Genomic DNA, 27,756 nt, shown 5'->3' with positions numbered 1-27,756 from the left:
TGTCTCACTATTTAAGACTTCCTTTTTTCAATACTAGTGTAGCAGATTAATGCTATCTGAAAGGGATTTGCCATAAAGCAGGTCTCTGTGGTTGTTGTTTAACAAGTCTTTGCTCATGTCATTCCACAAAATCAACCAAATTTTAAGGGATTGGGTAATCGATGGTTCTAGCCTTCAAATGATATATGATCAATAAATTATTTGTCTTAAAAAATTTATATCCTTTACTGAAATACTGCATCTTGCTCTCTAGGCTAAAACTGCCTAAGAAATCACATTTTCTCATTTCTGTCTTTCATACACATTAACATTATTGCATTTATCTTGGGTCCCCAGCAATCCCTCAGTTCACGGTCATACCGGAGGATCAGTCAGTCCATGCCGGCCACACAGTGGACTTCCCATGCGAGTCAACAGGTTACCCTCAGCCAGTTGTCGCCTGGACTCGTGGTGGCAGCCCATTACCTCTGGACCGCCGACACTTAGTCCTGTCTTCTGGCACTCTTCGAATCACCCGGGTGGCAGCCCATGATGAGGGGCAGTACGAGTGCCAGGCCGTCAACCCAGTAGGGACTGTTCGCACTGCCGTGCAGCTCACCATTCAACAGAGAGGTGGGTGGACAAGACAGCTTCAACGTTAAGATAGGTGGAAACTCCACTAAATGCAAAATTGATTATATAAATAACTTTTTTTTTTTTTTTTTACTAAAGTGAGATGCCAGTCGTGTTTACTGTTGCATTCCTAACCATGTTAGTCTTATACATTCTGTTTATGTGGCAAACACTGCATGTTTGTTTGAGAGGTGAGGTGGCAAAATGTCAACATGGTAAAATTCACATATTCTTCATAGCCCTTTCAAAGCCAGTAAAGGTCTGTGTGTGTTTGTAGATGCACACACTTGTGTACGGGTCTGTGTGTTGCGTGTAGCTATTACGCTATCATAAAGTAGTTACACACTGAAAGAAATAATGTTAGTCTTGTTTCTGCTCCTTTTCATTGATTCTGGTATAGTGTGTCTGAAAGAGGAATTATGTATGTTTGTGTGTCATGTGGCATTTGTCGTGTATATATGTATGGGGAGGGTGACGACTAGTGAAATTACAGGCTTGGTATTAAATAGGGAATCATGTCAGTCTATAATCCTGAGATGACTCCATGTTTTTCCATTTAGTAATGGCTGTGAAGAAGGCTCAAAATATATGTTTAATGGTTCCACTCTTAAAATTGTGCACAAGGTTATAATCATGGTGGTACCGTAGTGTGCGATGACTGTCAAACGCTTAGACTGACAAGCATTGTGCATTATAATTCGACACCCGAGAAGTTAAATCAGAAAATAAAAAGATGTGACTCTTTTTTTGAGACACAGTACATTCTTTCTTAGTAATAAATGTATTTGAAAACTGAGGTGCATTTCCTGAATATTGATTTATTCTATTCCATATCTGGAAACATACCATGAGGAATTCATACTCCAATGAGGGGACTGTAGAATGCTGTGAATAATGGGTTTTTGTGAAAAATCCAATCTAATTTATAGGCAGTTATTAGTCAAGACCACAAACTATTTGTGAGAGGTTAGAAAGATTTTCCCATGACCAGGTGGCTCAAAGTTACAGCATGGGAACCCTTCAAGAATTTGGATGCAGTGTGTGGGGGGCAAAGAGTTGCAGTCTCGCATAAAACAGCTCAGCATTCTGACTGTCATCTCAGCTCCAAGACTGCACAACACGATGACTCATTTTGGAACAATGCTCCGAACTTAATTTGTGTGCATGATAGAGATGTAGTCCAGGGGGACCCAGTGTTTGATGATCAACTCAATACAAAAATGAAAACAGCTGTTTTACTGACACGTCATATTCAAATGTTTCCTAGCTTGCAATAATACGTATCTATCACATACAATGCAACCTCAGTTTATGAACTTAATTGGTTCTTGAACAGAATTTTTAAATTGCAATGTTTATATTAAACATACGAAAGTATAATCATCTTTTACTTTCGTCTTGTCATGTTTGCAGTCGCCACAGCGTGTAATTTTTTTCCATGTAAGCCTATCTCCTGCTTCTTCCTCTCTAACATCAACACCCATTAGGTCTTCCATCATGACAGCCATCCAACCTTCTCTTTGGTCTTCCTCTCACTCTTTTTGCCTGGCTGCGCCATCCTCATCACCCTTCTACCAATATACTTACTTGGTCTCCTCTGGACATGTCAAAACCATTGAAGTCTGCTCTCTCACTTTGTCTCCAAAACATCTAACTATGGCTGTCTCTCTAATTTGCCCATTTCTAATCCTATTCAACCTGCTCACTCCTAGAGAGAACCTCAACATCTTCATTTCTGCCCCCTCCAGTTCTGCTTTCTGTTGTCTCTTCAGTGCCACCGTCTCTAATCCGTAGATCATGGCTGGCCTCACCACTGTTTTATAAACTTTGCCCTTCGTCGTAGCATTTGCCAATGACCATTTGGATGATACAAAGGAGTCATGGGAGAAAGTTTTGTGGTCAAATGGGTCATCATAATTTAAAAATCATAATTCCAGTAATTGTGTTTGGAGGAAGACGAATGATGGATTCCATCCCAAGAACACCATCCTTACTGTGAAGCATGGGGGTGGTAGCATCAGGCTTTTTTTTGGGGGGGTGGGGGGGTTCTGCACATGAGACAGGACGACTGCACTGTATTAAGCAGAGGATGACCGTGGCAATATATTGTGAGATTTGGGGGAACAAGCTCTTTCCCTCAGTCAGAGCATTGAAGATGGGTCGTGGCTGGGTCTTTCAACATGACAACGCCCCGAAGCACACAGCCAGGAAAACCAAGGAGTGGCTCCGTAAGAAGCCTATCAAGGTTCTGGCGTGGCCTAGCCATTCTCCATACCTAAACCCAATAGAAAATATTTGGAGGAAGCTGAAACTCTGTGTTTCTCAGCAACAACCCAGAAACCTGACTGATCTAGAGATTTGTGTGGAGGAGTGGCCCAAAATGCTTACAGGAAACGTTTGACCTCTGTAATTGCAAACAAAGGTTACTGTACCAAATATTAACATGGGTTTTCTCAGATGTTCAAATACTTATTTGCAACTGTATCACATAAATAAATCGTTAAAAAATCATGCATTGCGATTTCTGGATTTTTCTTTTTAGATTATCTCTCTCACAGTGGACATGCACCTACGATGAGAACTTGCAATATAGCAGGGTGTTCAAAAATCTTATTTTCTTCACTGTAAATAAATTTCAACATTCTTGCTTTATCCTTATCCTGACCAAAATGACTTTTTTAATGGCCAACACGGCACCATTCTACAATGTATTTGGAACAAATTTTCACTTTTTTGTATAAAACTATGAACAGTACTGTAGGTAAGAAAATAACCTTTATTGTGAAATTCGTTTTTTTGTTTTTTTCCAAATCTGTGACTGCATTTATGCCATAACAGGACTACACGCGATTTATGTAAACAGTTTTCACCACATGAAAAAAAAATAATAATGAAGAAAGTAGGGGGAAGTTTTATTCATCCAGATGCCCACCAAAATGTTTCCTCCTCAGACCTTGACCCAGCCCTCCACGATGTCAAAATTGGCCCAGTAGTTCTTATGTAATCTTTAGTAAAACACTGAGACATTAACTAAACACTGACCAATGTGTGTATGTTGGTTAGGGTGTTCTGTGAGCATAAGCAGGAGAGGAGACATTTAGTGTTTCTTTTCTGGAATGATTGATTTCAAAATGCATTTTACCTACACTGTATTGGTGTCCAATAATTAACACGTGTGCGTGTGTGTGTATGTTTTAACTCATCCAGTAACGCCTGTTTTCACAAATGCTCCAAGGGACGTGACGGTGGAGTCTGGCCAGGATGTCCAGATTCCCTGCAGCGCTCAAGGCCAGCCACAACCTGTTCTTACCTGGAACAAGGTTAGACGCGATGACTACATTTTTCTGGTTAACCTTGTCTCCACAGGGGGCACAATGTGAAAACTGTGTTCATCTTCAAGGATTTTGGTTCTTAGTTTTTCAATGTAGCACAGGTTAAATGCGGCATTTATCAGTTTTATTGCACAATTTACTGTGTATGTAAAAATGCTCAATGACGTGACTTATGTGATTATCAATAATAATTAGCATTTTGCAAAATATACAATTAACCAAGTCAAGACAAATCAGATCTGCCAAGAACATGCAGTGGAAATGTTTAAAAAAATGTAAAAAGCAGAAACGTTTTTTTTTTTTTTAATCACTTACTGTGTTGTTTATCAGTCAGCTGAAGCTGATCTCAGCTGACTCAGGGGTACAGGGCACACAGAAACAGACAACAATTGACACACGTTTACATCTTTTTGGAATGTGGGAGCGAACTGGAATGCTCAATAAAACCCACAAAAGCACTGGGAGAACATGCATACTCTGCACAGAAAGGCCCAAGTGTAACAATCTTTTTACTATATGTGATTCTGGTGCACAAACCACATTCCTCAAGAATAAAAAATGCTTTTCGACCCTATTTCCTTTTTTTGTGTTTTCCTCTTCTGAAACTAACCATCTTAACACCAGAGAACCCATGGGGTCACTTATGACCCAGTGTAATTAAGGGCCCACTGTTGAAACACAATGCACCACTCTTTTTAACCTTAAAGTACAGCGTCTCACATGTGTCCACATGACAGTGACTGCTGGTGGGGATTCCCCTATCCATGTTTTCAGACCTTTATGTGGCGCATTGTGCAGCAGACACATGCCAAACAGATATGCCTAGCTTTAATAGTGTTTCACCTGTCTGCTTTCAGAGTGCAAATGAATTTTGCTTGAGCAACACCACCACTATCTACCCACCAGCGCAAAATGTTTTGCACACACACATTTTGAGAAATACGTATATTGAAAAAATAATTCAAACTTAATAGGTGAGCATTCGCTCCTATTTGTATACAAACAATAAAAAGTTGGTTTTCTGTAATATCTACTATTTAAATAACCTATACATGCTGGACCTTTGTCTGATCTCCCCAACTGCACCTACTATCTCTCAGGATGGTGTGCAGGTGACAGAGAGTGGTAAATTCCACATAAGCCCAGATGGATATTTAAAGGTAATGGATGTGGGCACCGCTGATGCTGGCCGCTATGAGTGTGTCGCCCGTAATCCCATTGGCTATGAGGTCGCTAGCATGGTGCTAACTGTCACAGGTAAGAGAACAGTGCTTCTCCATTATTTTTCTAGTCACATCCAATTAGAATGAAAAGTCAAATGTTTTTTTAATCAGCTTTGTACTTCTGCCCGAACAATGTTGATTGATTGTGGTGAATTGATAAAGTAAGCCCCTGTAATTCAAACTCAAGCAGTAAAGCTTTTTTCTTTTTTTTCTGTGAGGTAGTGATTATTACTTAGTTTACAATTTATCGAGTGAGATGCCCAAGTGTTACTGTTTGAGTCACACTGTAATGGAGTGATATCAATTGTTTTCAGCCCTTCTCTTTCTGATGGATTATTTGTCAGCATTATCTTGATGTAGAATATCATAAACTGTTTAAAGGAGTTCTGTTTTTGTTGGGATGCCCTTATCCACAAAGCATCTTTTTATTTTTTTTTAAATATTCAGCTGTATTTTTGCAACCGTAAGGCGCATCGTATTAAAAGTTGCAGTCTCAGTTGTGGGTGCAATTTCTGTTTTTAACAGATGTCAGGCGCACGGTATTATTGGGCGCAGGCATGGTGGTGCTCACGAGGCCGTGAGTAACAAATGTACCTTTATATTTTTTTAAGCAGAAGAACAAGCCTCCCCTTTTATTTACAAAATGACCGGTGCAAGCCAAGTCAGCAGTCAACTCACCATCCTCACTTACGGTGTCACACCAATCTAAAATCATTACACCACAGCAAACAGAACAGAACAACCAGCAGACAATAAAACAACCAGATCGATGAGCAAAGAAATAATTGACGTAAAACATGCACTTCAAATACAATACGATACAATATAGGTATTCACATTATTATCATTTTTTTTTTTTATTAATCCTCATCCACAAAGCCATCAAAGTCCTCCTCTTCTTTATCTGTAATGAACAACAGCTGGGCAAGTACTCTATCAAACAGCAAGGCCCTTGAGGGTCCATGGGTTTCACCCAACTACATGTTTTGTGGACATGAAGAAGGTTGTTCAATCCCAGTACCACCACCATCAGAGTTTGAGCCATATTGCCGGCAGTAAGTTTAATTTGTTTCGAGTGAGGTTACACTTGGACAAAACTGTTTGTTCATAACTTTTATGGTCAGAATTTCTAGGGGTACCCCAGGGGTAGAGTGGGTGCAGTTTGGTGGTCAGTATTGCTTCACTGATTTTTACAGATGTTTTTTTTTTTTTTGTTTGTTTGTTTTTTTAGCTTAATCAATCCGTGATTTCTAACTGACTAAAGCAGTTCACAGCCACCAGGTCAGGGATCAGATCTTGCCCCAAATGGAGGAGTTCAAGTACCTTTGGGTGTTGTTCACCAGTGAATGAAGAATGGAGTAGGAGGTCGACAGGTGGATCGGTGCACTGTCTGCAGTGATGAAAAAATTGTGGTACATAGGTGTACTATGAAGAGACAGCCAGTTAGAGAGAAAGTCCTGGACTATGAGAGTTGAATTCCTCTGAAAAAATATTGACATTGGAAGTAGATTTTTTTTTTTATGTCTTCAGTATTACACACTCGGTACTGTAGATGAAGAATTCTGAGAGAAAGATTGAGCTAAAAAGTTTTGAGCCCTTAAGGAACTGATTACACCCAAAGCATGGCTTAGCAAATAAAATATCTTGCTGAACTGCTGATGAAACTGATCAGAAACTATCTGTAGTATACAGCACTTGGAAAAATATTTGCGACAACAGCCAATTCAAATAATGGTAATGTTCCAGGCAAAGTTGTCACATAGTTTTGCTTATTCAATATCATTTCATTTTATCAAATTAAACTCAGAAAAGGGGTTCTGCACTGTCCTTGAGAGAGAATTTTTTTTCCCTCTCTTAAAGAGCCATTTCTTTATATATATATATTACTTTACATAACTGTCTCATCTTTATGCATTACCAAACAAAGTATCGGACTAAGTCTAGCTAGAGATAAAATATATTAAATGAAACAAGGGTCACGGGCATCCCAACTATCTTCAGGCTAGAGGTGGGAACACACTGAACGGGTTGCCAGCCACTCGCAGGGCACATACGCTATAAACAACAATTCGCACTCACATTCACACCTATTGGGAATTTAGAGTCTTCAATCAACCGACCACGCATATCTTTGGGATGTGGGAGGAAACCAAAGCACATGGAGAAAACCCACCAAGGGATGGGGAGAACATGCCAACACTACACAGGCATGGCGGGGATTTGAACCCTCATCCTCAAAACAGTGAGACAGATGTGCTAAACAGTCAACCACCACCATGCCGCCAATGACAATATCATTCTGAATTAACCTGTTAGATACCATGTATTAGAATTTCCATTTCAATTCGGGATTGAATTTTTTGTTTGGCAATTTGCAGGAAATATTGACATAAGTTTTATTTAAGTCTGTGACAGCTGTGTAAAATTGGTCACAATACTGTGAAACTCGACAGAACAGCCTTTTAGGGCCGCTGGGGTCATCCCATATAGCGATTGTCCATTATTTGTTTTGAAAATTTCACATTTTATCCAAACATACCTCATCATGGTCCTCGTAACATTGTGCCATGCTGCTCTTTCTGTACAATCGATGATATAACCATCATCACATTGATGCCTCACATTTAGCATGGCCGCCACATAGACATGGATGACATATCTTTTCAAATTGGATCTAGTCACGTTATATAGCTTCACCCCACTATACATCAGTCCCATTCTCAGTCAGCATTGCGCCACAGTGCTAGTAAACAATGGCGGCCAATTGTGCAACTAACAGAACGGCATTTTAAATGACTGGAAACAATTTTTGGACTTATTGTTCAGTCCCTACAGTCTGTTTTAGCCAATATCTGTTATATTGGGGTCTGTTTTATCAAGGTTCTACTGTATGTGTTCTTGCCTTCACAACAACAGTTCCAGCAGTGAGCAGAGAGGGCGACACCTTCGTGAGCACATCCATTGAGCAGGCAATTCGTAATGTGGACAGCGCTATTGAATCTACAAGGAGACGTCTGTTTGATGGGTAAGTTGTGAGACTCATCCAACAAGTAAGGCTACTTTACTGGCCTCCACGTTAGGTACACCTGGACAGTTAATAAGACTGAACACATTCACACTAACAGAAATTACTTTATAAAATGGAATTTTATTGTGGTTATAGTCCTGCATTTCTTTTTTCTGTAGAGTGTTCTTTTTTTAACCTTACCACAAATCATACTCACGTAGGCAAAGTTAAAATTAATTGTTGATTTGCAGCATCTCAGTAAATGAATGACCTCTCCAAAATTTGTTCTGCAATATCCTGGCATGCAGGACCTTCTAACAGACTTCATAACAGATTTGGTTAGCTTGATCATAATCAGGGTTACCTATTTTCTAGTTATTCATTGGGGAGAAGATTCTTTTTAAAGTGATCTTCGTCACTGTTGGAAGGTTGAGTTTAGTTCATAAGTGTTTACATCCTGTTTAAAGATGCGGTTGTGTTGGTCTTGTTAAGCTCACGGCTCCGTATTTGGCCTACATATGCATGCATGATGCATTGAACACGAACAAACACATAAACAAGGAACAGAAATACACTCAAGTCAAACCACTAACACAAAAATCAAATGTGGGGATTTCCAGCCTTAGTCTTAAATACCAATCATAGGCTGCTCGCAAAGATGATCAGATGAACTAAAAACACAACAATAATGTACCAGCAAAAATGCTGCTGCACTTATTGCGATACCAAAGTACTCTAAATGTGCTGCTTTTAATTTCCAAATAGATCTTGGGGTAGTTTCTTGACCGTACATAAAGTGCGTTTGTATCCAGATATCATAATAATTGTAATTTATTGTATCCGCTGTAGTTTATATTGTTTGAAATTATTCTATAATTAATTTGAAAACGATACGAAAGAGGGTAAACCAGCTTTCACTTTGGAGTTAGTGTAGTTAGTTTATGCCGAAAACTTTATATGCATTTTATTATATTTTTCAAGGAAATATTTTGTTCTGCGTGATTTAGGCTACATCTGAAGGTGACTGAAAGTCAAACGCCTCTGTGACAATGAGTTAATATATACTGAATTCAATTTGTTGTAGTCACCTCACAGATTTTGTGTAAATTCTCCGTCATCCAGGTCATGAGAATTTGCTTGTTGAATCGAAGCAACAGAATGACATGTTTATGAATGACATTTCCTCAAGAAACTTGTCAGATTCAATACCTTATCAATATCAGTCACTGTGGAGGCGTTAATTAGTGTATTGTAGGTGTGTATTATGTTCATTTATTCCTGCTTCACAAGGCTGAAAGAACATATAGCGCGCACTCATGTGTGACAGCCAAATGCTTGTTTCTGTCCTTAACTTGTCAAATGAGGTATTCATGTTGGATATGGATTCAATCCATACGATGATATCCCTGTGCATACTGAGTAAGAGGAATTTTCTTTGCTATATTGCTCTCGGAAAGGCAGGGTTGAACATGCACTATATATAGTATGTACATAGTATAACACAGTCACTCACATTTGGAAAAACGGGTGTGGTCAGCCACGCCCGCAGCTATAAAGTTACAGGTGTGGTCCACCAGTGACTCCCGCAGATATAAAGTTGCAGGTGTGTGTTTTGTTTGTAATTATGAGCGTACCCCTTTAAGAGTGAAGGGGGGGACTGTCAGGTAAACTAGGAAGTATAAGTAGGCTGAGCAGAGACCGTGTGCTTCTGTGTCGAAAAAAAAAAAAAAAAATAAATATCAGTCTGTGGTTCACTGCACTGGATCAGTTTTCATGTGCACTGAGAGTGTGCGACAAGTGGGCAATGGCACATCTTCGACGGAACATCGGTCAAGACTACACCAAATAATCTTTCAATATCTATGTCTTTCTACTCGTAACAAATTTTACGCGTGTAATTATTTGTGCTTGACTGCAGATTTGGGAGTGCAATGGCGTGCGGGCACATACACGCCCGTCAAATCGCAGTGACTGATAACCTAAACCTTAATCACCACCCTCAATTCCAGCTCTGGAAGTTATGTATTAGCTGCAGGACATGCAACATCATGTTTTTTGTCATTCACATGTGTATGTATCTATTTTACATCTACAGTATGATGTTCAACTCCAAAGTCTTGTCATTTTCCAGGTCATTTTCTTTCACAAGGCTGAAATTAATTTAGAAAGAAAACTACCGCACCTGAAATATTTGGTTGTTTACGTTTTTCTTAATTCACTCCTTCTGTCTCTCCAACATCTTCCTATGCCTCTAGTCAGCCTCGCACCCCAGGAGAGCTTCTTGCCCTTTTTCGTTATCCACGTGACCCTTACACAGTGGAGCAGGCTCGTGCTGGCGAGATCTTTGAGCAGACTCTCCTTCTCATCCAGAATCATGTCAACCAGGGTCTCATGGTTGACACCAACGGCACTGGTGAGGCTAATTCGTATATAAATAAACTGTGGCAATTCTGAATCTGTGCTACATTTTTCATATTTGACACATCCATTACTTTTTACTGCTTATCCTGGTTCAGGTCACTGGGAAGCTGGGGTGTATCCCAGCTGACTTAGAACATGACATGAACAAGGAACACATAAGCACACACACCCAAACCTGCATTCAAACTCAAAACACATTAACTCGCAAACATTCTGTGAAAGAGCGGCACTTTTTCCCGGATTACTGCCAAGCAACACAAAAGTGCAAGGTCACACTTCATTTAGGAAAACTAAATATGCTAAGCAAAACAACAGTTCTTTTCAATCCACAAATTTGATTGCATGTGATGTCAAGGCTACCATTAATCTTGGAAAGATGCTTTTTGTTCTTGTTGATTCTTTATGGTCAAGTATTTCTCTTGGTTCGGGATGTGTCATTCACAAAGCTTGGCCAGTCTAATGGTGCCTTATAAAATATTCAGAACATACCACACACATCCCAGTGTCCCCTTGTAGCAAATCTTGCAGTAATTGAATCAAAAACACTAATGCCAATGTGTTTGTCTGTGGATAAGCTTTGAAACTATGCACTGCCTTCTCTTAACCAAGGCAAGGGCAACTACAATAATGACAGACTTGGTATTGACTGGCCAATAAAATTTTACTCCTCAGAGGTCACTATAGAATGTGCATAATCAAAACATTTCAGAGCAGATATTTAATTATTTAAAAATACATTACAATTGTTAATTTTTACCAATTATCAGTCCATTAGGTAAAATTGCAATCTTTAATCTCATCTTTACACATTTTGTTTTATGTTCTTGCAGAGTTTCGCTACAACGACCTGGTGTCCCCGCACTTCCTGGAAGTGATCGCCAACTTGTCCGGCTGCACAGCCCACCGCCGCATCAACAACTGTTCTGACATTTGCTTTCACCAGAAGTACCGCACTCATGATGGCACTTGCAACAACCTGCAGCACTCCATGTGGGGCGCTTCACTTACTCCATTCGAACGACTCCTGAAATCAGTCTATGATAACGGCTTTAATCTACCAAGGGGAGCCACTGAGCAGGCACACAATGGCTACAGGCTGCCTCTGCCGAGGTTGGTGTCCACCACTATGATTGGAACAGAGTCCATCACTCCTGATGAGCACTACACTCATATGCTGATGCAGTGGGGTCAGTTTCTGGATCATGACTTGGACTCAACTGTGGCGGCCCTCAGCCAGTCACGGTTCTCTGATGGACAGCTGTGCACTCAGGTCTGCACTAATGACCCGCCATGCTTCCCCATCCAGTTCCCTCCCAACGATCCACGGCAGCTGAGAAGTGGTGCACGCTGCATGTTCTTTGTCCGTTCCAGCCCTGTGTGTGGTAGTGGGATGACCTCTCTACTCATGAACAGTGTGTTTCCAAGAGAGCAAATTAACCAGCTCACTGCTTACATCGATGCATCAAACGTCTATGGTAGTTCACGACATGAATCTGAGGAGATCCGCGATTTAGCCAGCCAACGCGGTTTGCTACGGCAGGGAATTATCCAACGTACAGGGAAGCCACTGCTGCCCTTTGCGACAGGACCGCCCACTGAGTGTATGAGGGATGAGAATGAGAGTCCGATTCCCTGCTTCTTGGCTGGAGACCACCGTGCCAATGAACAGCTGGGACTGACCGCCATGCACACAGTGTGGTTCAGGGAACACAACCGGGTAGCCACAGAGTTACTCAGGCTGAACCCCCATTGGGATGGGGACACCATCTACCATGAGGCCAGGAAGATAGTGGGGGCCCAGATGCAACACATCACATATAGTCACTGGTTGCCAAAGGTAAAGATTCTTCTCCTATGCTTTTCCATTTTACACCTGTTGCTTGGCTTTTTTAGTTGAAAACAGAAGGCTGGTACCAGTGCTACAGATAATCATCATTCTCTCTGTATTCCAGATTCTAGGCGAGGCAGGCATGAAGATGATGGGGCCGTACACAGGTTATGACCCCAATATTAATGCGGGTATCCTCAATGCTTTCGCCACTGCGGCATTCCGCTTTGGGCACACCCTCATTAACCCGATACTCTACAGGTTAGATGAGGACTTCCAGCCCATCACCCAGGGTCACATCTCCCTGCATCGGGCCTTCTTCTCACCCTTTCGCATCGTGAACGAGGGTGGCATTGACCCACTGCTCCGCGGGCTCTTTGGCGTCGCGGGTAAAATGCGGGTCTCCTCGCAGTTACTCAATACAGAGCTGACTGAGAGGTTATTTTCTATGGTCCACGCTGTGGCCTTGGACTTGGCAGCCATGAACATACAACGAGGAAGAGATCACGGGATTCCGCCATATAATGATTACAGGACTTATTGTAACCTGACATCTGCTCAGACCTTTGAGGATTTGAAGAACGAGATTAAGAATAACAATGTCAGAGAGAAGCTACAGAGGTAATTTCCAAGTTATTCGCAGGTCTCAGTTAATTTTGAATTGAATTTTGAATACACGGTGGATTAAGTCACCCAAAAAATATGTTCTGTGTGGTAGGCTTTATGGCACTCCTCTAAACATCGACTTGTTCCCTGCCTTAATGGCTGAAGACCTGGTTCCTGGCAGTAGATTAGGGCCCACCCTGATGTGTCTGCTGGCTTCTCAGTTCAAACGCCTTCGGGATGGAGACAGGTACTGATAACTCAACTCAACCTTATTCCTCCAGCACTTTGAAAAACAACTGCTGCTGTATTAAAATGGTATAAATAAAAAAAAACACACAAACGCAATTATAAAAATTTGTAAATTTGAGTAATTATGTAGAATGTTTTTTTATTGCAAATAAACCTTGGAAGGAAATAAAAAAACAGTTAGTGCCATTGAAACGCTCCTGCAGTGCCTGAACTATGTCTTCAGAAAAAACTGTCAGTTATGTTGGTTGCCTGCTGTTTCATGCACAGCCTGTTGCTGGTCCCAACGTGTTTGAAGTTATGGTTAGATTCCTCAGAGGAGGGAGAGATTAAGAGCCCTATAGGCTGTTTGCTGGAGGTCCATAGTTTTATTCCCTCCCATTGCATGGTCTACATCTTCAGTAATCATGAGACTGAAGTCCCTCCTGACCAATATGAGGGCCCTGTGATGCTGAAATTTAAATTTTATGAACCCAGCGTGCATAACAGTGCTTGCATTTGTTGCCTGATGTCTGTAAAGATCAGTGTAATGAAAGAGTTCAAATCTCCTGCCCCATTCTTTTCTCTTCCTTTGTTCACTTCACTTTAGCACTAGCTCTTAATCCTTTCCATTTTCACTCCAGGATTTATTCATTCTTCATCAAGGGGACGCTGGCTGACTGCTTGTCAGCTGCATGGCAGTAGCTCCTCGTGTTTGTAGGTTATCCTAGTTGATATTCTCAAACATCTTTGATTAAAATACTAATTGAGGTGTTTTGAATATAGACGGAATCTAAGAAATAAAAGGGATGCCAAACCTGCTGCAATAGGCGGCTGACCCTCATGGCATGGAGGGCCTCAAATTTGATAACAGGCAAGAAATCACCATTTCTTGACTTATTTATTTAAAAAAAATATTTTCACAGCATAAAAAAAAGTACGGTATCAAATTAAGCAGACTAATCTTGCCTAGAGGAGTGTGTCAATCAGTTCCTCACTATTGATCATAATTTTAATGATCAATCAATTACAGTGCCTTTGCCTACAAGCTACCATAGCATGCTATTGTGTCAAACCTAGGTTGAAGTCTGGCTCAATATGGATCAGCTATGAGACATTTACCACGTAAACATTGGAAATTAAAAATGCCAAGCGGACTGAACCGTACTGCTTGGTAGAGACAGGATGAAATAGTTCTGTTTGGTAGAAACAGCCCTTAAGCCCTTATTACTTCTGAATCTGGCAAATCTTTGTAACATGCAGGTTCTGGTATGAAAACCCTGGGGTGTTTACACCTGCCCAGCTAACTCAGCTGAAGCAGGCCTCTCTATCTCGGGTGCTGTGTGACAACGGAGATAACATCACACGTGTGCAGCGTGATGTCTTCAGGGTGGCAGAGGTTCCGCATGGCTACAGCAACTGTGACAACATTGCACAGATCGATCTGCGCATGTGGCAAGACTGCTGTGAAGGTAAGATGGTATGGACCGCCTCTATCCACATGGGATAGGGATTGCAAATAGCAAAAATCTGCTGATAATTGAGGCCCATTATAATTGCACTGGGAAATTTGTTCACGTTTTTGATTAAGCGGGGATCAAACCCAATGAGCATTGACACCCCCTAAAAAGTAATTTGAATACAATTTGGGGGGGGATTGCAAATAGGGCGCCGTACTTCTCATATGCAGGTGTCCATTGTAGTGTGTCTTAACTTACTTGTTGGAGTTTGGGGGGTTTTGTTTTTCTGCATTTTGTTGCAAACCAAAATATGACTAACAAGCGAGCTTCAGATATGCCACCACTAAAGTGAATTGGGAGACCATCTCCAGGTCCTGAAATGCTTACGAATGTACTCAGGCTCAACTGAACTTTATCAAAGCAGTTCATTTCATTATTTTTTTTTCATGTTTTATTAATGTTTTGTATTTTACATTTTTAAAACTTTTTTTAGGGTAGCTAGAACATACCAAAGGCATTAGTCAATTTCAATGCGGAAACTTGATTTAATAAAGGAGTATATTGATTTACAAGCTTGGTCATGGAACAAAATTAACTCATGAGCTGTAATTTATTAAGCCAGATGCTTTTCAAAACAAAACGAAAAAAACATAATTTCATTTGTTGAGTCTCACCTAGAAAACAATGTATCTGTACGGTAGTGTCCTTTTCCTAAAATGTATTTTGGCATCAGCACATGACAGGAAGTCTTGTTTTTCCTGATAGTCTTGTGCAAAATGTTGTTTGGTACATGAAAGGGCTGTACTGTACAAATAATGGAACTCCCTTCCTCAGGTTTATTATCATGCCTCTATTGATGGTCTTCATCACTGGTCACCGTGAATTGAGTGTGCACAGCATGCATGGCACCATGATGTTTGTGTTACATACTGCAGACAAAGTGATGTGGTGATTGTAATAGTCGTGGTTTCCTGTGTTGTATGCACTATATATTTTACATATACTGTAGATCTTATTGTAGTTGCATATTACCAGATTCCCAGAGACAAACAGTGGAGGGAATAATAAATTAACACAACACACAACAGGATATTAGCCCGCCCATATATTGGCCTGATTAGCTATCGGACCAGAGTTCCCGGATCAAGCTCGAAATATTTATTCTGCACCAATAATACATCTGGTAGTGTGACAGAATCCAAACTAAAGATTTAGCTCTGTCATCGATAAAAATCGAGCATGTCTTAATTTTTTGGTGGGAAAGATATCTTCCATACAGCGTGACCAATCAATGACTACTCTTGCACACCTTGACCAATAGCATTCTAATTGGTGCGTCACCTTCCCTGCTTGGCATTATCAAAATACTTATGGGCCGTTGTCAGCACTTATTCAAGTGGGCGAACCAGTATTAAGAGCGTGATTGGGCAGGACCCCAACATGTTTACGTACAAATGTTAGTGCTAGCGGCACTAGTTTGCTAGAGTACTTAACATCATATTGTCTGCTAGCGAGCTGTATTGTAATTAAAAATATGTGAACATTCCTAAAGCGCTTATTGAATTGACAGCCCAGTCCCGAACACTGGTGACAACACGTTTTTCCTATTTTTGTTCTTTCCGCGCCAATAAAATACATTAGCGCGGTCCATTGTTATCATCACCATTGTAATGGGTGTATCTGCTGATCATCAACCATGCCGATAATCTGTCTGTCCCTACTTGTGACCTTAATGAGGATGTGGTATAGAAAATATGAAAGATCCAAGTCATTTCATAACTTTTGTACTGTCTGAATTTTTGACTGCTATTCTTTAAAGTGCTACTGACACGTAAAGCGGGATTTTTAGTATGTTTTTAATTTTAAACAAAGGCCGCCGGAATGGACCCATCCCTTTTTTCAAAACACGTCATGATGTTGTCATATAGACATTTTTGCATCTCCGCAATGAAAATCCTGTCGAGGCATTTGTGTTGGTAGAGAACCAGGGAGTGACGTTTTTTACAGTAGCGGGGTCGAGTGTTTATATTGGTTTACACTTATAGTACCACCGAAAAATTACTTGTTTTTATCATCGTGTTAGCCAAAATGCCTGCTCGTATTGCTGGATTTTCCTCAAACACTCAGGAGGATGAATTCCCTCTTCATACTTTTCCAAAACACCCGGTTCGTTGTGAAAAATGGATTGCACAGTTGCAAAGGATGAGAGCTTTGAGGTTTCTAAATGACAGGTAGGTGTGTATAGAGCTATTAAAAAAAAAAATAGTTGTGGGGGACTAATTCGTCTCAGTTTATAGCATACGTTACGTGTGAATTTGGAATAAATCTCCTTGCTCAAACCGGCAACATATAACAAAGCACTTGTATTGCGTTTAAGACAATTTAATCAAACACACACAATACAATACAAAACAATAAAAGGGAAGTACAAAGACAGTTTAGTAGTGTGTAACACGAGCTAACTAGCCAAACGACGTATAGTCAACAAACTCAAACAACTTCTTTAAAGGCAGGAATCTTGAAAAGCTCCGTCCACGTAACAAAAGCTCCGCGTCACAATAACGTCATAAAGTACGTAAATCAAGGGTGCTAAATGTGTCAATGTGTGCGGCCGTGGCGTTGTTGTCGTTCGCCTCAGTGGCGACATTGTTGTCCTTTGCCGGCGGCCACTGCGTTATCCCTGATGCGGAGGTGGATCAGGCGGGGAGGTGGTTTGGCCGCGTATGGAGAGGAGAAAGGACCTCCCCCCCCCCTCACCGGCCACCGGTGTCTGGGCACCCCTGAAGTAGTTACTTTGCCCGCCATGGGTCCTCCTGAGTATGCTACATACACAATTATAGGCCTGTCGTTTTGAATATTTCATCTGGTTCCTCGTCCGTCTGTCGGGGAGTGTGTTGTTAGTTAGAAGTGATCCGCATATCATCTAAATGTGGCCCGAAACGATGGGATAATATTACCCAGGTCACTTCAATGGATTGTGAGATGTTCTCTTCTTCGAAAAGAGCTTCCGTGTCAGAAGGGGCATCAGAAAAATCTGAAAATCTCCCATTTGTCTCCCATGGCAGGTGGCACAGTGTCTTCTCAATGGCGACTGTCTTAGTGTGACATCTGTAAATGACGTTGCAGGCAATATGACTGCCACTGGGATGCTGAGTGAGACTTCCGCAACTTGCGCATGAATGACACGCTCTCTGCTCATTTTTTTTTTTCGTATAGACATTGAAGTGAATAATGTTATATGTAGTTTTCAGTGGTACTTTAAATAATGATCGGACATAAAATATTGGGGAGAATTTCTTCATTCGTTAGCACAAATCTACAAATTCAGCAATTGATCAAAGTATTGCTCTCACAATAGTTGCAGAAAGTCTCAGTTTGACCTTCTCTGCGTGATCGCAAGGTTTTAAAATGCAGATTTATGATCTTGAAAAAGGCGTCACTTGGACTACTGGTTAGAGAGTCTGCCTAGCAATTCTGAGGATGAGGGTTAAAGTCCCTGCCCCGCCTTTGTGGAGTTTGCATGTTTTCCCTGTACCTTTGTGGGTGTTCTCTGGGCACACCAGTTTCCTCCCACTTCCCAAAAACATGAATGGTAGGTTAATTAGGGACTCTAAATTGCCCGTAGAAATGAATGTGAGTGCGAATGATTGTTTATATGTGCCCTCCGATTGGCTGGCATTCCGCATCCTGACCAAAGATAGCTGGAATTGGCTCCAGCACTCCCGCATCCTTTATGAGGATCAGCGGCTTAGAAAATGGATGGATTTGTAAAATGAATGGAGGGATGGAAGGATGAGCTTGCTGGATGACCTTTGTTTGTTGGACTTGTAGTCATACCAGCTGTATAAAGGCTTACTTAACAAAATAACATTGAAGCCATGCTGTTATGCACACAAGGTGAACCACATTGTTTTGTTGTTTTTGACACTGCCAGACTGCAGGACCAAAGGTCAGTTCAATGCGCTGTCCTACCACTTTAGAGGGCGCAGGTCAGCTGATCACAGTTACCAAGACACCAGACCTGCCGACAGCATAAAAAAAAACAGGTGACACGCCGTTGAAAATCATTTGTAGCAAAAATGGGGCATTTAATATCCATTCAGTTTCCATGTGCATACAGTGGTGTTTGAGTTTTGCTGTTGATTTTCTTTGTCTTTTGCAGTCTCATGCAAGAAGCCAGAAAAAGCTTTGTGAATGTTACTCTGACCTCCAAAAAAAGCACTGATCCCCCAGTTAGCGAATTCCAGGACTTTGTCTCTGACATGCAAAAGACAATCACAAGTTTACGCAAACAGGTAAATTCCTAAATCCATACATAATTTGCCATTATACACTTTCAGTGCAGTATACTGGTCACAGTAGGAGTTGTATGGCATATGATCATTGCATCTTTGTACTTTGCATACATTTATGATGACATTATGATGAAGTTGTATGTGGCTGCATTTATAACCTTTTCTTTCATTTTTTTTAATTCATGAACTTTTACTTCCATGCATTTTGAGCATTTGTGTCCCTGAAATATGAAGTCTGCTCTGTACCTGTCAGAACACAATCACTTGACATAACGGCGCATAAAATCACACTCAGAAAGGAAGAAAATCTAACCTTTGGGAAGAGTCAATCAAAAAAAAACAACACAAATGTCAGCATTAGAATATCCATGTTTATATAGACGTAGATGTAGAAACAACAGCCTTTCAGTCCGCCGTTTGTCTTTTCATATTTTCAGATTAAAAGACTCGAAGCCCGTCTGAGCAAGACTGACTGCACTGACAGTAACGGGCGTGAACGGACAAATGGAGACCGATGGAAACACGACCTGTGCACACAGTGTGAATGCAAAGTAGGTTCAACATGTGCTCAGGAAACAACCAGATAATGACATGGACATTTAGCCCTACATGTATGTGCACGTAAAAAGTGTTATACTTCAATTCATAAGGAAAGGGAAGTTTATTAAAGTTGGTGAATGGGGCAATCGATCTTTACCAAAAGCCCCTCGAAATGCATACATGCAAATCAGACTCCTTTTGGTGAAATTTGATGCTTTGAACTCAAAATAGAGAATTATAGGAATCGTATGGATCCAATGAGTTGTTCCTGGAGGTGGTAGAGGTTGCCATTGCTGACGTTATAGCCCATTTCATACTCCTTGAACACTGGTGGCTTGATCTATTTTACATATCCACCATCTACACACAAATGTCATTTCTGAATATTTGTGATGTCACTTCAGTTTCGCCGGTGTGAGACTCCCTCCTCGACAAGAGGAACTTTTGCTCGTGAGAATGTGGAATGTCTCTCTCTCACGATCTCCAACCCATTCCGGCCACATCTCCACAAATTGTCTTTTTTATTTCCTTAGGGCGGTCCGAAACATAAAAAAACGCAGCAAACATGATAAATGAAGGAAACCATGAGTCAATAAACAACACGACCATAAGCAAACGCTAGTCAATATAAGCATGGCAAAAGAGTATTAAAAGCAAAACGAGAGAGCAAATATGAGATAACTTTATGTACAATTAATCCATTTAATCCAACACCCTGTACAAGGACATAACACCGTCAACACAATTGCTAAACTCGACAACTCGTACCATATTGTTGCACGCTTTTGAATTTTTTTCAAACCATCCTTTGCTTGCCGAAAAGAAAAGCTGGGTGGGGCTTCAATGATCCCCATCTAATCAGCTCCAAAGAGGCGATCTAACTTTCTTTTTTTTACACAAAAAACAAGCCGCAATAGGTGAAGCGCGAAATAGAGAGGGATTGCTGTACCAGCCATTCTTGGAAAAGAACTGCAGCACATTTTCAAAACTGCCCACGTGTGTCGCGTTGGAATATAAAAGAAGACTAGCATGAGAGAGCCGGAGTCATGTCAGCACGGTCTCTGCGCGTGCCAGTATAAAGAAGCCGACACACATTTATTGTTGCTCATTCCCTCTCTTTGTGGCAATCTGCTTCTTTCCTAACAATAGTGCCATGTTTTATTATTCTTTATTATTATTTCATTATTCAATGAAAAAAATGATACAGTATAGTGGGCCATTATTTTCTTTGTATGCAGAGCTTCAAACCCCATACAGATTTTCTATTGGAGCACATCTGTAGACATGCGATGCTCAATTGCTTGTTGTATGGCAATGAGTCGACAACTGCAGTTTTCATTCAGTCACATTTGCACGCACCACTTGTTTGTAGCAGGCCTAAAGGTAAACTCTCACAAAATTTGTTCAAGTGTCTGAAGCAATTGCCCGCATGTTCTGTTGAAGTTTTTACTTCCTTCCTTTTACTTCCTTTTACCTACTTTTTACCTCAAATCTTAGGTATTGAATGTATTTTCCTTCTCGTGAAAACAGACAGTTTTTACTTTTTTCTAAATTGAGTGAAATCAAGATCTAATTTTAGGAGTGTTAGAAAATAAATCAAAACTAGTTTCATTGCTAGATTTTTCTTCACTTATTTTAGAGACAAATGTGTTTCAAGTGGCAAAAATCTGCCAGTGGAACGAGAATGAATTGTCTTATTATTCTTAATATAAGAGATTGTTAAAACGCTTTTGTCTGACTGGAAATTTAGAATGAAGTCAAAACGGTCTTAAAATAAGTACATTAAGATGTTTTCAGTGGCTATACAATCAAATCACAAGGTAAGATTTGCGTTTTTCTAGTGTAGTACTGATGGATCTGTACTTGTTTTGATGGTCGCCCTATTATTCTGCTTTCGGCTGGAGTTCCTAATTGTAACAACAGGGAACTTTTCAATCCGCTCTAATCTAATAAAGTAACTAACTCGTTTGCCCCTTCTTTGTTCCCCCAGGACGCCAGAGTCACCTGCTTTGTGGAGTCTTGCCCGCCAGCCCAGTGCAGAGAGCCTGTCAAGCTAAAAGGCGGCTGCTGCCCCTTGTGCTTGGATGTCGCCAAGTTGCAAAAAGCAGACAGCAGCCATGAATAATCCTCAGGACCTCCTGCCAATCACACACTCTTTTCTGAAACACTCAGAGTTCCACCGAGAGGAGGAGACTCTTGAAGGCGTCTGTGACCACCAGTTGCCTTGTACACCCTTTTGTTCTTTTGTATTCTTTTTTTTGTTTTTTTTGGATCAGGGGAGAGGGTCATGATTTGTTATTTTTGGATCGTTGCCTCCTCTGGCACTAAATGGATTCATCTCTCCTCCCTGAGGCCTCCCCAGTGCAACAATTTAGTCTCTGTGTTTGCCCCATCTTGGTGTCAAATCACAGGGCAAGTTGCCATCAGCCTGCGGGAAAGGGAAGTAGATTGAGAGGAGCCCGGCCAGTGTTTTCTCAGGTTAGAGATGCTGAAAACTGGTGCTATTTTACCCCATATGAATGAATTAATCACTAAATACCTGTACCTTCAAAGTATTGTCATTTGTATGCAAAGCAACCTATATCCACTTATCTGCCTTTTTTTAATGCTGAATCACAAATGAGATCATTTTATACAACGTAAGAGGTTTTATAAATAGTTAGATCATCTTTTAACCTAAGGTGCTTTCATGTCATGTTATAACATTTTTTTTTCTTTAATTCAAATGAACATAATGTGAAGCCCTATGAATATTTTGATGTAAAAAAAAAAAAAATGTCTACTGATTTGTGCTCCTAAATGTCTGTGCCGGCCTTTTCTGAGTACTGTCATGTTGTGACATCATGTCTGTCCCAGTGTTGTGCTCAGTCTGCGAAATGAAATTGTTAGTGAGGAACATCTAGAAGGTATCTATGAAACCTAGTTCTAGGTGAGGTTTTCTTAGTTGTACTATATCTGCCAATACAAAATTTATCATCTTATAGTACACACACATTCACACCCAATTGAAGGACTGCAATAATTACTGTTGACTTTTTTTTTTGCCTTCAATGGACCTGCAGCACTGGATTGGATACATTCTATTGTCAAACATCCACATATATATATTTTTTTTTTTTGTTTGTTTTTTCAAAAATTGACATGAAATATTTGATCTTGGCTTCATTTCACGAGTGTCTTCACCCTTTTGAGGGTCCTATTTAGTACTGAGGCATTTAGAAAGATTTGCCGTGCTTGTTTCATTGCCAAATGTTTAGCATGGCGTTACGTCATGTAGCACGCTGCAGAGCACGTTTCTTTAACCCTCCGACCCTCATTCCGCTCTAATGGAAGCCATATGAGAGGTGGGAAGTAATGTCGGGGAAGGCTGCTGAACATTTGGATACAGACAATCAAAGCACATTTCACGTGTAGCGTTTTTGCATGCAACCCGACACTGCTCGGACACATCATGTACATAAACAACTGAGATTCAATGCAATGGCTCATTTGTGTAACACAAGTCATGTTTTTTTGTCTTCCTGTATTGTGTTGAAGCAGCCGCAGTGTTCCCCTCCATTGTTTTCATTATGCGGTAACGTCCTGAGCAAGCATCTGTCACTAAACCAAAATAATACTGTCTGGAATGTTCCATTCAAGACAGGTTTTTACATTAAACTGTGTGTTTACAGCTCTCCTAGTCTGCACCAGAAAGTACTCCATTATGTAGTCTAAAATGGCTCCACTGTTTGTCCGTTTTACTGAATGTAGTGTTCTCATGAATATTCCTGGACAATAATCTTGAATGTGTCCTTAGCTCATTAACAGCCAAATGCAATTTGGCCCCATTTCCAAGGTTATGTGCTGTAGCGCTGTGAGGTCTCTGTTACCTTGGGAAATGTGTTTCAGTAGTCGTCTTTACGAGAACTTGCCCTTTCCCCCTCTTAACTCATTCAACGGAATGCACTGCTCTGCAAGACTGAACATGCCTTACCAACACTGTCCCTTTACAGGTGGTCAATGTGGCTATACTCGTTTCTATCATGACATTTGTATTGTATGTTTGCCAAAGAATCGTTTGCACTGTATTGTATGCCTCAATAGTAATAATAATAATTAAAAAAAATAAGTTTGTTTTACATACATACACAATTGTTGTTGGTTCTTCTGAGCACCTACAAGTCTAGGGAAGTTGCTCTACAATGCTGAAGGTTGCATGTCCCAGATCCTAACACTGCGCCATAATTAATTAGTTGATTCTGATTGATGAATTGTATTCAGAATTAAAATCTGGAAAAAGTAGATCACAGGTTAATCCAATGTCTGTGTGTTTCCTGCAGATGGTCTTCATATGGTCTTCACACGCGTGTATGCCACGAGTCTCAAACTCGGGGTCCGGGGGCCAGATCCGGCCCGCCTCATGATTCTATGTGGCCCACAAAGTTAAATCAGCTGTCAACATCCATGATTGTTGTGAGAATCTGTGCCAAATTGTCATATATAGATATTGTTCCCATTTTTGTGTTAGCAAACATGAATAATGGTTGAAACATTACCCTTGATTTCTGATTCCAAAACTAGTTCGTAATTTTTGCGAGTAAATATGAAGAGGCGATTAAGGATTTCTGTGGTTTCACAGTCATAACGGCCCTCAGATTGTAACTACAATGTGACCCTTGCCAAAAATGAGTTTGACACCCCTGATGTATGCCCTCCCTACAGCTTCTGGGTATCTGATGAAGTAAGACCTCGATCTGGCATCAGTTTGTAAGGATGCAACACTGACAAGGAATTTGCCTGAAAAGCTCAGGGTGAGGAAACCAGTCTATGGCGTCACCCCATTTGTGTCTATGTAGGTTGTCACTCATCCATTTCATGGTAATCCACAAAGGTTCAATCAAGACAACTGGACTGTTCAGACATTTAATCCAAAAGGCTTTTTCAGTTTTCAAATTTTAGGTGTGGAGTTTCTCTATTTATGCGTCGGTGGTTTTGTTTCCTAGAAGTGATCAATACTAACATTTAGTTGTTGCCTGTGATTAGTGAAACGACCGTCCTGCATCCCAATCAATTGTTCACTCATCTTGTGGGAAAGCAGCCCGTGAGGTCCCATTTCATGTCAGGAATTTGTTATAGGTAGACGATAGGTGATAACTCAAACTTCTGTTTCAAGACAGTTTATCTAGTTTAACTGCGATCTTTTGTTTTTGGCTTGTGTGATCAAACAATCCAACTTGTGGCATTTGTTTGAGTGCATGTTTTCATGATTGGAAGTTGGATTTTCTCCTGCACAAGAGGGCGTGTTTTCATTGTGAATTTTATTTGATTTGACCTCCTCAGAAAAGAGTACCACCAGATCATAGGCGACTTTTTCATTTGGTTGCAGTAGTGATACGAGTGCAAACGTTGGTGTAGAGCCCTGGAGGTGTCTTGTTTTACACCCTTTTCAAACCAGCTGTTCTGCCCTTCCAGAATATAGATGATGATGTCCTCAAAGGAAAGACATCCTATCCAAAGTGGACTTTTGTCAAATCCGCCAAGAAAAAGAAAAAAAAAAGGGCCACTACACCCAAGCCTGAAGACAGGAACAGGAGACGGAATCACGTGTAGTCACATGGCAGGCTTGTCAGGAAAAACTCAGAAGGATTTTCTCCAAACATAACATCCACATTCACATAATACGTACTTACTAAAGGCCTCAGAAAAAAAGTTTCACCCCAAGGACAAAATCCCGAGAAGCAAACACTGCAACGTTCTTTACATGATGCAGTGACCATCATATTGGAAAGAATAAGCCACTGCACAGACGCATGGCACAGCATCGATGGGAGGTTTGTTCAGGTCCAGAATCAGCAGTTTATTCAGATCTCGAGAAAAAGGGACATTCCTTTGAGGATGACAGCATCCAAATTCTTGATATGCAGAATTGCTGCTTTGGAAGATTAAAAAAAATAAATACTGCAAAGGCCACAAATGCATGGGAATGGATAACCACTAGGCCACAACCACGCTGCCCAAAGGAAATTTAATGAAACTATGTTCATCTTTTTGTTTCGGTGCACCAAAGTTCTCTTTTACATAAGAGGAGAAAGTATGACTGCATCATGCAAAGTAATGCACCTTGGGGTTTCAACGGCTTGTATCGTCGCAATTTCTCAGAAACTCTCCAACCACGCTCAGGCCCAGCTGCATATGTTGCTCATTTTCTGGTATCTGTTTCTGTTCCAAACCTTCAACCTGACACTAACATACCGCCCCATTTACTTTGACTTGATAGAGATCCTGGAGTGAAAACAAGCCGGAAATTAGGTTTCCAGTCACAGACAAAATCCTCCAACTCTTTACCAAGCAGGAAAAGACATTATCACCCCCACAATAAGGGACCTCCCTTACTCAGTGGGATCAAAACATGGTGTGCTGTACAGATTGTAAAAGTCCATCCATCACAGTTGCAGGTGATGTTTAACATCAAATCTCAAGACAGTCCGACTACTGGAGCAAAAAAAAAAAAATGTGCAACAACTGTAAATGTTCCTCTAGAGCCGAATCCTTCCCACTCGTCACATTTGGGAATTTCATTTCACCAATTGGGATTTCTTTTGCTATGACCTTGCGGAATGTATTTTGCCTTGCAGGTGGAAAGTCATACTCGTTTCCAGAGCGAAGAGGATGAAAGAGAGAGGAAAGTGGTGTCCCGCAGAGGCAAAATGGCTCTTATATCCCAGGAGTGCAGCGGAGTGTGGGAGAGAAATGTAATGAAGGAAGCGTTCCAGCATGACAAACAAGCCCACACACTAAAACTCGTACAGTATTTACACAATCACAGATGCAAAAGGACGCAGTCTGTCGACTTACCACCGCTATTTGGACTATCTAGTATATTAAACTATTTTGTTTTGGAGTTTTCTAGTTTGGGACGGGTGGGGGGGCTTGTTAAGTCACGTCAATTTGCTCTCCCCTTTTGATGTCAGACAAGCTGTGCTTCTCATCTGTGAAATTAAGCACAGTGTACAGTACAGTCCTTTCTTGTTCCTTTTGCATATTTGCACATAGTAAGCAAAGTGAAACTAATGGGGAAAATTAAAGCATCTAGTGGGACACAAATAGTAGGATACCAACAATCAGGTCTACTTGCATCGTTCAAGCCCGGGAAAGGTTAGCAGATGTCTCCAAAAGATTATCTTAATGAATTACCATGTGGTGTGGGGTGTGTTGAGAGCCTTTCTGCTCAGAAGACAATCGTAAATGTTTTATTGGCAGTATTTACGATCGCAAATTCGGAAATGGACTTTGGGATTGTGACGTGTAAAGGATAGATAGCCAATCAGGAAGCAAGCTGAAGCTTGCGCTGTTGCCGAACAGAAATAAAAAGCAACCAGTTGTGTTGATTGGTTGTGTAACATGTCCATCAAGTCATTTTTCACATGAAAAAAATGAAATGAATTTCAACTACATTGTAAGTGCCAACCAAGCTAACGGTTAGCTTAACCTCTATTGGAGTTCTTAATTTTTAATAATTATTTTTGTTATTTAGGATTTAGCACATGTGCCTCACAGTTCTGAGGTCCAGGGCTCGAACCCGGCTCCACCTGTGTGGAGTTTGCATGTTCTCCCCGTGGCTGCTTCATCAGTTTGAACATTAAATATCTTTACTTTGCAATATAGTCAGTTGAATATAGTTTGAAAATTATTAGCAAATCATTGTATTCTCTTTATGTATAGACATCACACAGCATCCCAACTTCAATGTAATTAGGGTTTGTACTGTATATTAGATACGGTAATTGACATGGAGCCAGTGGGGTTGTTCTGGAGAATCTGGAGTCCTTGTAGTGACTTTTGGGACTGGCCAAACAGGATCCAAGTGGGAAATGTTGAGTCTTTGAACAAGGACAGCAGCAGTTTGGACCGAGAGAGATGGATGGAGCGTTTGGTGTTTTGCAAGTGAAAGTATGCAGATGGGGGGTGGGGGGGTTGTTGTTTACAAACAGTATATGTGTTTGGAAGGAGAGTACTCTGTCAAGGATGACACCGAGACTATACTAAGATTACTGGAACCAAAACTATGACTACTACAATTGCTACTTACTTTTACTTATCTACTTCCTACTAATACTTTTTCGTCTTTGGGTTTTCCATCAGTCTGGATGCCCAGCAGCACCATGCTGCCTCTCACATGTCTGTCTTCGTATAATGACAGCTATTTGGTCTGGGGAACGAGACGTGGT

At 40.8% G+C, this 27,756-nt stretch overlaps 1 protein-coding gene across 4 annotated transcripts in view; it reads left to right on the top strand.

Annotated features, from left to right (window-relative positions):
• LOC133512938 (peroxidasin) overlaps positions 1-23,754 on the top strand; it is a 62,787-nt gene extending 39,033 nt beyond the window's left edge. For all 4 annotated transcript variants that reach the window (XM_061843040.1, XM_061843039.1, XM_061843041.1 and 1 more), the window contains 13 exons: positions 337-612; positions 3,820-3,932; positions 5,045-5,201; positions 8,084-8,192; positions 10,430-10,587; positions 11,426-12,432; positions 12,548-13,044; positions 13,142-13,276; positions 14,518-14,726; positions 18,649-18,760; positions 18,877-19,009; positions 19,447-19,560; positions 21,540-23,754. In XM_061843040.1, coding sequence (XP_061699024.1) covers positions 337-612; positions 3,820-3,932; positions 5,045-5,201; positions 8,084-8,192; positions 10,430-10,587; positions 11,426-12,432; positions 12,548-13,044; positions 13,142-13,276; positions 14,518-14,726; positions 18,649-18,760; positions 18,877-19,009; positions 19,447-19,560; positions 21,540-21,674 — 3,155 coding nt within the window. In that variant the 3' untranslated portion in view covers positions 21,675-23,754. The remainder of the gene's footprint in view (positions 1-336; positions 613-3,819; positions 3,933-5,044; positions 5,202-8,083; positions 8,193-10,429; positions 10,588-11,425; positions 12,433-12,547; positions 13,045-13,141; positions 13,277-14,517; positions 14,727-18,648; positions 18,761-18,876; positions 19,010-19,446; positions 19,561-21,539) is intronic.
• Positions 23,755-27,756: the final 4,002 nt, after the last annotated feature.

Source organism: Syngnathoides biaculeatus, chromosome 15 (genome assembly GCF_019802595.1).
Source record: "Syngnathoides biaculeatus isolate LvHL_M chromosome 15, ASM1980259v1, whole genome shotgun sequence".
NCBI classification, from domain to species: domain Eukaryota; kingdom Metazoa; phylum Chordata; class Actinopteri; order Syngnathiformes; family Syngnathidae; genus Syngnathoides; species Syngnathoides biaculeatus.
This window is presented reverse-complemented; position numbering and strand designations above follow the sequence as displayed.